Source organism: Rhinopithecus bieti, unplaced genomic scaffold (assembly GCF_001698545.2).
Source record: "Rhinopithecus bieti isolate Rb0 unplaced genomic scaffold, ASM169854v2 scaffold_6979, whole genome shotgun sequence".
In the NCBI taxonomy this organism is placed as follows: domain Eukaryota; kingdom Metazoa; phylum Chordata; class Mammalia; order Primates; family Cercopithecidae; genus Rhinopithecus; species Rhinopithecus bieti.
Window position 1 is genome coordinate 1,326,667 of NW_016805527.1, and position 12,945 is coordinate 1,339,611.

The 12,945-nt window shown below is 34.7% G+C and overlaps 1 protein-coding gene across 1 annotated transcript in view; it reads right to left on the bottom strand.

Annotated features, from left to right (window-relative positions):
• SNTG1 (syntrophin gamma 1) overlaps positions 1–12,945 on the bottom strand; it is a 408,192-nt gene that overhangs the window by 356,484 nt on the left and 38,763 nt on the right. Inside the window, exon 3 of the mRNA XM_017872759.1 lies at positions 6,847–6,903. Within this exon, the coding sequence (XP_017728248.1) occupies positions 6,847–6,903 (57 nt within the window). The remainder of the gene's footprint in view (positions 1–6,846; positions 6,904–12,945) is intronic.

The following is a 12,945-nucleotide window of genomic DNA, read 5'->3' on the forward strand; positions in this document are numbered from 1 at the left end:
TGACCATCGTGATAGTTGCAAAGATCTGTGGATATACTAAAAACAATTTAATTGTACACTTTAAATGGATAAATTGTATGGTATTGGAATTATACCTCAATAAAGCTATTTAATACAAAAAAAATGGTCTTTGAAATGATAATTGACCAGTGGTTTCAACTAATTATTGGGACTAATCCATAATCCTCAATTTAAGCTTTAGTGTCTTCCTGTTATCTCCTTTTTTTGTTTTTTGAGATGGAGTCTCACTCTGTCGCCCAGGCTGGAGTGCCGTGGCACAATCTCGGCTCACTGCAACCCCTGCCTCCCAGGTTCAAGCGATTCTCCTGCCTCAGCCTCCAGAAGAGCTGAGACTACAGGTGTGCGCCACCACGCCCGGCTAATTTTTGTATTTTTACTAGAGATGGGGGTTTCATCATGTTGGCCAGGATGGTCTTGATCTCTTGACCTTGTGATCCACCCACCTCAGCCTCCCAAAGTGCTGGGATTACAGATGTGAACCCCGTGCCAGGCCCTGTTATCTACTTTTATGATGGAAATGAACATATCCATTTTGTCTATAGTGAAAACAAGCAAATTGGACTTGAGTAAAAATAACAGGGGAAGCGAAATGCAGAAAAATGTATGCAAGCTTGTGCGTGCACTTATAGCAACAGTTGTTATTTAAATATTTTTGCCCAGATACCACTAATAAGTTAAAAGGAATACAATTATTACAACTAATATAAAGATATATTTTATTTGGAAAATTTGAAACAATTAGTACTCAACCCTTTATCTTACAAAATTGTTTACTTGATCTTGGTCATTTTTGACACATTTATTTCAATTTTTATTTATTTTATTTTTATTTTAATTTTATTTTTTTATTTATTTAGTTTTTGAGACAGAGATAGCTATGTCACCCAGCTGGAATGCAGTGGCATGATCTCAGCTCACTGCAACCTCCACCTCGCAGGTTACTAGTGGAATTCTCCTTCATTCAGGGCTCCCAAGTTAGCTGGGACTACAGGCATGTGGGGCACCATGCCCGGATAATTTTTTAAAATTATTTTAGTAGAGAACGGGTTTGCAGCCATGTTGGTCAAGCAGGTCTTGAAACTCCGTTGACCTCAATGATCTTCCCCGTCTCGGGTCCAAGGAGGCCTCAGGCAGAGTCGCTGGATTTTAAGCTCGAGGCCAGGCCGGTGCCTGACTTATTTCAGTTTTAAATAAAACAGAAAGTCCAAACCAGGGCATAGAGGAGGAAACATGATTTGTGTCCCTGAGTAGACGAGTTTTGAGGTAATTATTCCCAGGTTTCATAGTTCAAAGCAATAGTACACCGGTTAAGGGTAAGGACTTTGTTATCAGCTTTCTAGGGGGAGCTGAGGTCCACTCAGCTGCTTATAAGCATAGATGTAATTAGCTTAACCTCTTGACACTTAATGCTCATTTGTTTGGGAAGGTTAAACATTTAGTTTAATCTACTTCGTTGATAATAAAGGGGCAGTTAAAGCTAAATACTATGAAGTATATTAGCTCAGAATCTGGGCAGCTTAATAAGAGGGGGCATAAATATTAGCAATTATTCATAAATGAGAAGATGATTAAGAGTAAACATGATTATAATTATCATTTTTGATTGGGGCTGGCAGGTTAAAGCTTCCAAATAGAAATCACCTTTGAGTTGCATACATTTATTTACATGGACATAGATACATTTATATATTTGGCATAAGAAAGTTGTGGTCTGGTTGGAAAATACTGCATAAAATATTTTTAACAGTAATCAGACATTTAAAAGTTCCTTTCCCTAAGGTAATTTTTAAATGACAATGGTCAGTAAGTATAATTTGAAAATGTGTCAGATAGATAGTGTTGTGATTTTAAAAGAGCATAAGAGATAAAATAAAGCCTCCACAAGGGGCGATGAATGGCTGACTTAACCTGACTATCCTATGGCAATTCTGATAAGAGGAAGTAAGGCAAAATACAATAATATTCGGATCCGACGATTAGGCAGGAAATTCGGTGATTTCTGCAGATGTAGTTGAGGAAACTATTAAAAGTTATTTTATATAAATGCGCAAGCTTTGATGGTCCAGAGCCAGAGAATGGGCACTTGAAAGGGAAGGAGAAGAGAATCTGGTGACGCCTGGGAGAAAAACCATGAAATGCCGGTAGAAATGGTGCTACAGGCAAGCAGAAAAACAGCAGGCCCCTGTGCAGGATGGGCCACTAGCTGGCTGAATCTGTCCCGGCTTCAAAAGTGAGCAGTTTTCTGCCTGAGAAGAAGGCAACAGACATATGTGATTACGAAGTTGAAAGTGTAGTGGGTTCTTTTGTTCAGGCTTTGGGGGAAGCCCAGATAGGGCTTTTTGTGGAAAACCATTTTAAAAAGTAAATAGAAGAGCTTGATTTATTTATTTATTTATTAATTTATTACTTTTATTTTTATTTTTTTAATGATGGACAAATTAACACAAAGAAATAAAAAGCACACAAGTGTGTGGTTTCTGAGAGATGTTTTAATCAAGGAAAATTAAATAATAACAGGCAGGAAGAAATCTAAATCACTGTCAAAAAATACCAAAAGTTACAGCAGGAGTGAGGACACCTCTGAAAGGCAACCTGAGAGAAAGAACAGTTTGAATAAGCAAGGATGCCTGCAGGGCTGGGAGCAGGAGTAAGGGCGGTGCACAAAACCCTAGAAGGGTTCTGATCAGAGAGGAAGGAAGTATTGCTCTCTCCTTCAAGGGTCTAAAGTAGGGGTTTGCTTCACTTCAAGACAGCAGAGGGGCCGGGCGCGGTGGCTCAAGCCTGTAATCCCAGCACTTTGGGAGGCCGAGACGGGCGGATCACGAGGTCAGGAGATCGAGACCATCCTGGTCTACACGGTGAAACCCCGTCTCTACTAAAAAATACAAAAACTAGCCGGGCGTGGTGGCCAGCGCCTGCAGTCCCAGCTACTCGGGAGGCTGAGGCAGGAGAATGGCGTGAACCCGGGAGGCGGAGCTTGCAGTGAGCTGAGATCCGGCCACTGTACTCGAGACTCCATCTCAAAAAAAAAAAAAAAAAAAAAAAAAAAACAAAACAGCAGAGGGACTGGCGTAAATGTGTATGTCATGCCTCCAAATTTCATCTCATTACATTATGGCTCAGTTCCTCATTTGATCCTTCTAGATTTGCTAAACAGCAATGAAAGAATAACTGTAGAATGAGACAGGAAAGCAGAGAAAGTAGCACAATCCAGGAAGGGACATTCTCCCCAGAGGTTAAAAAGAATTTCTACTCACTTTAGGAGTTGAAGACAAATAGTTCATCAAAACTGGGAGATGGGGATGTGAAAGTGTCAGCCTGTGTGTGGCACTTCTCTGATCAAGGCATCCGCTTCTCCATGTGCAGTATGAGCTAAAGCTGGACACTGTGCTCAGAGGTCATTTCTGGTTTTGCTTTTGTTTTATTATTATTATTATTATTATTATTTAGAATTAACATGGAGAAATAGGTAATTTTTGTCTTTACCTATTAATGGGGTAAAACATTCTTGTTGTAAAATGATGGGAGTTTAGGAACCTAAAGGACAAATATGTCCGTGAAGATAAATCAGTAATTCCTACCTTAAATCTCAATGTAGTTGATGTCAGAACTTTTTTTGGGTGGCTGTTTTTTCAAATTGAGTGTCTAGCATTTTTGGAGATGATTTGAAGAAATGATAAGTATGACTTTCAAAGGACAGGCTCAGATTTGGTAAGAAACTCCAAAGAATATACTTCAAAAAATTTAAAGAGAAAAATTAAGGAATAATAGAAAGAAAACTAGACAAAATTTGAAAAGAAAAGGATTCAAACTTATTTAAATCACATTTTAAAATGTAAAGCTATTACAATATTCCTTTCATTTCTACCAAATACATACTTTCTTCAGGATTTTGGGAAGTTTTGAGATGGGAACTCTCCTCAAAGTGGTCTACATCGTATCTGGTATCAGTGCTTCAAGGGAAGAGTTAAAGTCCTAGAATTAAGCTGGTGGGACACAGAACTGCCTCAACCTCCAAGCCACCTGCACATTTTTTGTCCCAGAAGTTTGAACAATGTCTTATATAAGGTAAATAAGAAAAATGAAGGTAAAGGCTAACTTTTATTTTCCCATCAACTTATACCCTACAAGGTACTCCGGCTGGAGATAGGGCTTGAGAGAGACAGCAGTATTGCACGTGAGCAGCAGACATCAAGGATTTGTGGACACTGGTAGCTACAAAGACATCATGTTGCCCACAGCCCACGGCCAGTGAGACATATTAACCAACAAAATACTGGACTCAAACCTATATAAGAAGCCCCTCTTCACTGTCCTTGTCCACTTTGTCAGGAGATACGACGAATTACCGTGATGCATAGTGGTGACTATAACGGGAACGTCCCCAAGCCAAGATTTGTCAGGAGTGTAGGGCATGGTCAGCTGGCTTTGACTTCTAGCAGCACATGTTAGAGCGTTTGACTGCATTCTGTCTAAAAAGGACATTTGTTACCCTTTAACCAAGTTTTTTTTTTTTTTTTTTTAAAGAGTGTTTTTAATATAAAACTAAAATGCCATGTGTTCTGAGTCCAGTGGAATTCACAAGCACCTGTAGGAGTCTTAACGACATTGATAAATGATTTTTCAGTTGTCTAGCATACCATCTTCCTTCTGTGATGTTAAGCCGAGACCATAAAGGTTTTAATTAATAATTCTCACCACAAATCTTCCAGGTGTGTGCCAGTGAGGATTACTTAACTGAAGCAAATAAGGGTAAGATATGCATTTACATATTTATAGGCATACTTATATTAGAGGCTCAAATTGCTCCTGAAAACTCTAAATAAATAGTTCAACACCAGAATACTAATTCTGCTTCTAACCTAGAATGATATTTTAAAAAAAATGTTTATACATTTTTTAAATTCTAAGGATTCTAAGGATCTAAGGAAAATAGTGCTAACAAATAAGCACAGTAGTTTATTCAATTCACATATGACAGGGGAAAGAGATTTTTGTAATAATATTGCTAGTTACAAGAAAGAATCATATTTTGATCTAAATAATCAGAATGAAAGATAGTTTAAAAAATACAAAAATGAAGTTCAGAGGTAAGAACTGAGAAAGTAAAAATAAAAAACCATAAAAGGAATTTCTTTAGGATGAATGGGTAACATTCTGAATAAAATCTTGATGTTTGTATTTCTTGTCAGAGTGTGTGTGTCATACGAATTTTGCAAAATGTTCTTTTTTGTTAATCCTAATATAAGATATTGATCATAGTTCAAATACCACTTACTGGTCAATATTTGAATGGAAACTACATGCTTATTTAATTCAAAAATTATTCTATTTATTACACACATAACAGTTTTGTTTGGATTGAAATAGTGAAAACATCAATATGAAAAGATTTATTTAGAAAATTATTGATGCTTAAAACTAGGTTAAAATGTGGTATTTTAATAAAAATACATAGCGTTGTATTATTGGGTTTAAATTATAAATACAAACAACAACAACAAAAGGAAAAGAACGTTTCTAGGTGACATAAAATTAACGTAAGCAATACTACCAGAAATAGAGTTAGTGCCTGGTTCAGTAAAAATAATTATTTCAGATGAAATCAGCTCTCACTATTGGATTTCATTCATGGATTTTCTAGTATCTTGAGTGGTACCTTTAAATTCTTTACAGCAATATCAATAAACAGCTTGCCCAAAAGAAAAATAATCTCGTTTGTTGAGGGATGAAAGTCTCATGGCATACTTTCCACATCCTATAATTTGTTCTGCATGCTTCCCTGGTCCTAGTTGGTGATAAAATAAAGTTTCACTTTGATAAACCGAATGTACAAAATATGTTTTAAAGCCAATGCTCTGTATAGCAATATTCTTTTCTTATCACTGACAGTACAACACTATTGCATACTGATTTCTACTCTGAGTCATTTTCACAAAGTCAACTAGAGCTGATGTTCACAAAATTTAGAGTTCTGATTTCCATACATATGTGACATGAGTTGTGCTGAAATATCAAGAAATGTGTGCTTGAAATATATAAATTATTTTCACCCTATATAAGTCAAATGACTAACCCAAGAATTATAAAGTTAAACTTCATTTATCTATGAAGAGACGTAGGTTTGATAAAGGCATTGTAATTATGAGATTAACTCTTCAATATTCACATAATTTCCCATCCTTTAAAAATTTCTCCTTTATTTCTATAATAAATTACAGATATGGCACATCTCTAATAGTCAATAGTATACAAAATGAAAGCCTTTAAAACTTGATAATAAATTGAAATGAACACATATGTTCACTTTTAAAATAAAGCCTATGCAAAGACTTTAAGTCTATCCTATATGACTAGCACTATAAAATTAAATTTACCGATTTCTTTTAAAAAATGAAAATAAGCAAGATGAACAGAATACAATATCTCACTTACTATTGGGCTTTATAAGTGTTATTATTCTATTTAATATTATTGTTATTATTCTATTTACTTCAGATCATCATTTCCTACTCCAGTTTGTTAAAGAAAGATATGCACACGACATCATATTTAACATTTCAGAAGAAACCAGAAAAAGAAAGTTAATGAGTTATATTAAATGGTAAGGTAAAATTCCCATATTCTTTGCTAAATTTTCTAAATCAAATGGTAAGAGTTGGCAGGAATTCTGTGAGAACCTACCTAACTTACATCCCAGTCCAAATATTAAGAAGTTTGCTACAGCCATTCTTGTCTAATGATTAATCAGCAAACATTGAAATGCACCAAAGTTCAACTCTTATGGCACGGCCTTTGTAAGGATAGACTAGAAAGGCAGGCTACCTTTATGCTTAATCCAAATCCTCCTACTGTTTGTCTTCTGATGGTCACCGTTCTTTCCTGAAAGACAGGATTTTTAAGAATGGTTAGTGTTTCCTAATACTATACTTACACACCGTTTTCTGTTGTTGTTTGGTTTTCTTCTGGGTTTTGCTTTTGCTCTTTAAAAAAAGAGAACTCTTTTGTGGTGGGATAGATGCTCCACATTTTGTAAAAAATAGTCCTTGACTTTTAAATCTAAGGGATATTTGTCAAAATAAAAAGGAGTAAAGTGTTAATAAACTCCTAAACTCTTAAAAATAAGTTATTCTCAATGATTATTTTGGGCATATTTTAGAATCTAAACTTTTATACTTCTTCTTATTTCCACATCACGTATTCATGTTTTCTAAGAAATGACAAGTTTTAGGCTATATAAAAGTAACTCAGAGGCAATGGTAAATATGATCTTGGTAAACCATGGCCCTGTCTCCATCACTGCCTGGAATTTGGGAGCTAAGCTGGGAGGTTGCTGTGGCCAGCACAGAAATGATTCATATGAGTGCTTTAGATTGAAAGTGAATAAACCAAGTCCACAATAAATTAATTGCTTGTTCATAAAATTAATAAGTTACACATCTAAGTAATAATGATAATTGAATTATCAACTTTAAAAATTAGTTTCTTTTCCTCTCCACAATAGAAGTAATTCAGTCACTGGCCTATAAAACTTCAAAATCACAAAGATGATGGCATGAGAACAAAGAGCTACATTTAGACAAATCTTGTAATTTTCAATTTGAAAAATCGATACTGCTCTGATTTTGGACAGTCGTCTCCACATAGTGCTTACTGTGGAGGCATGCTACAGGGCTGAACGCTTTAATTTATAGCTTGCTCCAAGACATCAGTCTTCTTGAACCTCCTCCTGTGCAGAGCCATTTGAGACACTGACCCCTTTCCCCTGAATCTGGGGTATATATTTGTTATCTGGTCCCTATATCTCTACAAATGCCTTTTGCCCACATTATCCACTTCCAAATGGAAATACCCCTCTTTCTTACAGATGAATTGGTTCCCTCATTCCTTTGTTCTACAGAAACTGTGTGGAACAGATAATATCATTTAAAAAGAACTAGTGAAAATCAGAAAAATGTGTGCTTCTGCTGGCTCTTGCTAAATATTTTAAGACAGCATAAGACTCTTCATTTTGGCAAGGTTAAAAACTTCCTTTTTGGTTTCTATAAATAGAACAAAATAATGCTTAAAGAACAAGAGCGCCATACTAGAATTTGAGGTATACTAATATTGATTTATTTTGAATTTTGAAAATAGGACTTTTTGATGAAGATTGGTGTATATTTACTTAGAAATTATTATTATTATTTTTGAATGCAAATGAGTAACATTCAATGATATAAATTGTCTTTATTTTCACAACGTGCTGAGTAATTTCATCTATTTCTAAAATATTTATGTTACTCTTATAATCTGTCATCTAATCATACTTTCAAACCAACATTAAAATTATAATTGTACCAATAAGTTTATATGTGTATAACAATTTATGCAAAGCAACTTGAAATATAAGACAAACTAAACTTTGCAGTATTAAATAAAATACCAAAGCAAAAAGGAAGGTTAAACATGTGCATTCTAGGTACACAAAAATCTATTAATAATTTAAGATAAACTACATATGTATTAGAAATGTCTTTTTATTGAACAGGAGAAGTGCAATCTGTCTAATAATTAATTAACATTTATTATTTCTCATTAAATGATTCATTAAAGAGAAGTTGAATATTGCACACAATATTGGAATTGAAGTTAGAGAATGTGCCAATGACTCAAATAGCCACTACTTCATATGTTCAGCAAATTACTTATTCCCTGTGAGCCTCTGTTTTCAAATTTGCAAAATGCTGATAAATAATACATAGCAATTAAAAGCTTTGTTTTGAGAATTAACATTTGTAAAGGACCCTGGCATAGAGTAGAAATTTAATGTTCACACACACACACACACACACACACACACACACACACTCCAATATTCTACACAGGGATTCTTACATAATAGTCATTTTAATATATTTACATCATAGAATAACTCAAATACTGGAAGACTCAGATTCAGGAACAGGCGAATTAAATAGTGACTACTTTTCCTCTAAAATAGATACGTAAACTGCTTTTATAAAACTGACCACCCAACTAAACTAAAACTCCCGGATGACAGGAACTATGTCCTTTTTTCCTTTTCTGTAAAAAGTAAATATGTGATTCCTTAAAACAGTATCAAAATCAATGGTGCAGTCATCCAGACGACCCATATCAGTTGTCTTCAAATACAAATTTCAGTCAAAGCAAATGTATTTTAATCAGCAAATGGCATCCCCTAAATTTTGTAGAGTATTTTGCATAGCAATCATTGGTCATGAGGAAAACTTGGTCAGTAATCGCTGCTCAGTAGCTAAATGCGTCCTGAAATGCTGCTTTCCTTTGACAGAAACAACAAGCACCCCAGGGTTCTCAAAAACCATTTCTTTGAATTTCTTTACTCATGTTCGACAAGCCCACCCTCTAATCTCTGGTGGAAAATATTTAGAACATGTTCCAAATCAAATACAACATTGCTGATGCAGAAAAGATTTCGGAGAGACTAAAGAGTCAGCAGAAACTACCAAAATATCTCAAAACAGCACTTATCTTAATGTTTTATTAAACACCTGGGCATACGCACATATACATGCAAACCCTAGCTGGTGCCTCCAGTTGCTGCTTCTTCATTAGCTTACTTTTAAGAAAGTTAGGAGAGACGAGCCAAAATAAATTACTTCGTGTTTGAAAACCAAGATTGTGCATTGGTCACTGCAGGCAGCAGGAAGCATAAAAGGGGAAAGAACTGTTCTTGGTGTGACCTCTGCTAATATGTTCCCAGTTGTTTGTGTTTGCGCTAGCTCTGCCACTTTATCCCCTTACACCTCTGCTTCTTCCCTCCTCCCAAAATAGATGCAATAAAAAGAAGAAAAGAACCTTGTCAAATACTCAGCTCATAAATCAGACAATATCTGGAAGCTGACCTGAAATTATATTTAGTTAACACATCATGAGTGTGGTAAAGACTGTTGCCAGGTAACAAAACACCGTCCTTTGGGAGACCAAAGTATTGTCAGTGATTTTATCTTGTAAAACACAAAATCTGGGCTGATGCTCCTATACAGTCTCATATATACAAAACGCCTTTATTTAATCTTCCTATTCCTTACAAAAATGCAAAGAATTGAGTCCAAGATTAATATCAGACTTTATAAAGACTGGCTACACACCTAAATAATCAACATCAGTGTTACAAAAAAAGTTGTGTATTAAACACTTAGTATGCTTTGTAGAAAAATATAACTAGCACCTCTGCTTTTTGGAATATTACATTGTAAGTTGCATATAGGGAGAGATTATATGAACTATATGAAAAAATATGCATGACACCAAAAAAAGTTGGCATTACATATGTCAGGTATTGAAATTTTGAGATATATATGTGAAAAAGTTAGGAAGAAGTGGAAACCATGCAGAAACTAAAGAGATTATGATTGGAAAATTATTTGTACTAATTTTGTGTTATAGAAACCAATGCATTATTGTTTGCAGAACAATAATGGAAAGAAAATAGAGAATGTTAATAGCTCTTTTTGACAACTAAGGAAGAGTAGCTGAAGCTGAAAAAGGAATAATGAAGATGTTGGCTTCTAATTATTAAAAATCTACTATCGGTACTTACAGCTCTCATAGCACTTACAATTGTTTATTGAAGAGAACAATGCCCTTGACTTTTTCCCTCCAAATTTTCTGAGAGCTGGACCTATGTCTTACACAAAGTTCTCTCACGAGCATTTAGGACAGGTTCTAAATCAAAGTTAGGTATTAAAATATTAAATGAATAAATATTCATTCAACCATTATTCTAAGTAATTATTACAACAAGCCACTGGTGTAGGATTTTTTTTTTCTAATTAAGAGATGAGGAAATCAAACTGTGAAAGAGTGAAATTAACTTGACCAAGATCCAAGTTGTGATTGAAACCAAGATTTCTCTGATCTCTTGTTCTTTCTATCCCAACAGGCCTGCAACAAAATGAAGAATTAGAATGAAGAAAAAAGAAACCTGAAAACTCATGGTGCAATGTAGTAAAAACGGGGAGAAATGTAGTATTTTCCCTGCAAGATTGGGAATAAGACCAGGATGTCCCTGTTTGCCATTACCATTCGACATCTTGATGTCCTAGCTAGCGCAATGATGAAATACTATGAAATGAAGGCTTATGAAATGAACAAAAAGTAAAAGAACTGTCTTTGCTTTTTGTCAATGTATAAAACCTCAAAGAATTGAAACAAAATTCTTCTGGAAGTGTTAATTATAGCAAGTTCATAGAATACGAAATTATTATACAAATTAAATTGCTTTCTTACATATCAGCAATAAGAAATTGGAATTTAAAATTAAAAGCATAATGCCATTTACAATAACACATACTAAAAGGGAAATATTTTGTGGCTCGGCGCAGTGACTCATGCCTGTAATCCCAGCACTTTGGGAGGCCGAGGTGGGTGGATCACTTGAGGTCAGGAGTTTGCGACCAGCCTGGCCAACAGGGTGAAACCCATCTGTAGTAAAAACACAAAAAATTAGTCAAGCGTGGTGATGTGTGCCTATAATTTCGGTTACTTGGGATTGCTCGAACACGGGAGAATCGCTTGAAGGCGGGAGGTGGAGGTTGCAGTAGCTGAGATCGTGCCACTGTACTCCAGCCTGGGCAATAGAGTGAGACTCTGTCTCAATAAATAAATGCATAAATAAAATAAAAAAGTAAATAAAAAAAGAAAAATATTTTGGTATAAATCTAACATAATATTAACAGAATTTATATATGAAACTAAAAAAATCTAGAGAAAAAAACTCAAATATGTTCAAAATATATGAAGAGAGAACCACATTCATGAATTGAAAGACCCAATATTTTAAGATGTCGATACTTCCCAATTTGATTTTAAAATCTATGCAATTCCAATAAAATCCCAGCAAGCTGTTTGTGGATACAAGCAAACTAATTTTTAGGTTTAGATGGAAGTTAAAAGTTAAAAGACTTATAATAACGAGTACAATACTGAAGAATAAAGTTGGAGGACTCAGGATGCTTGACCCAGGACTTACTATAAAGTTTTAGTACACAACACAACATGGTATTTTGACAGAAAAGCATTTAGACTAATGGAACAGAACAGGTGGCAAAAAAAAAAAGGAAACAAAAAAATAGAATCAACTAATATTTGACAAAAGAACAAAAGCAATTCAATAGAGAAAAGCAAGGATATTTTTTTCCAACAAAGAGTGCTGGAGGAATTGGACATCCATAAGAAGAAAAGGCATATATACTACACTCTTCACAAAAATTAACATAGTGTATGCTTAAATATTAAAAGCACAGTAGTACTGGAAGAAAATATAGGAGAAAACCCATGTGACTTTTGGTTTAGTGATGAGTTTTTAGATACAACACCAAAAGCATGATTTATAAAAAAGTTGATAAATTAGAATATATTAAAATTAATAACTTCTGCTTTGTGCAAGAAACTGCTAAGAGAATGAAAAGAAAAGCTACAGACTAGAGGAAAATATTTGTAAATCACATATCTGATAAAAGACTTGTATCCAAAATATACAAATAACTCATAAAGCTCAGTAAGAACACAAACAACCTAATTAAAAAGTGGCTAAAGTATTTGAGCAAAGACTTAATCAAAAAAGATATGCAAATAGCAAGCAAGCCTATGAAGATACGTTCAACATCATTTGTTGGGGGGAATTGCAAATTAAAATCAATAGCAAAGACTTGGAATCAACCCAAATGTCCATCTGTGACAGACTGGATTAAGAAAATGTGGCACATATACACCATGGAATACTATGCAGCCATAAAAAAGGATGAGTTTGCGTCCTTTGTAGGGACATGGATGCAGCTGGAAACCATCATTCTTAGCAAACTATCACAAGAACAGAAAACCAAACACCGCATGTTCTCACTCATAGGTGGGAACTGAACAATGAGATCACTTGGACTC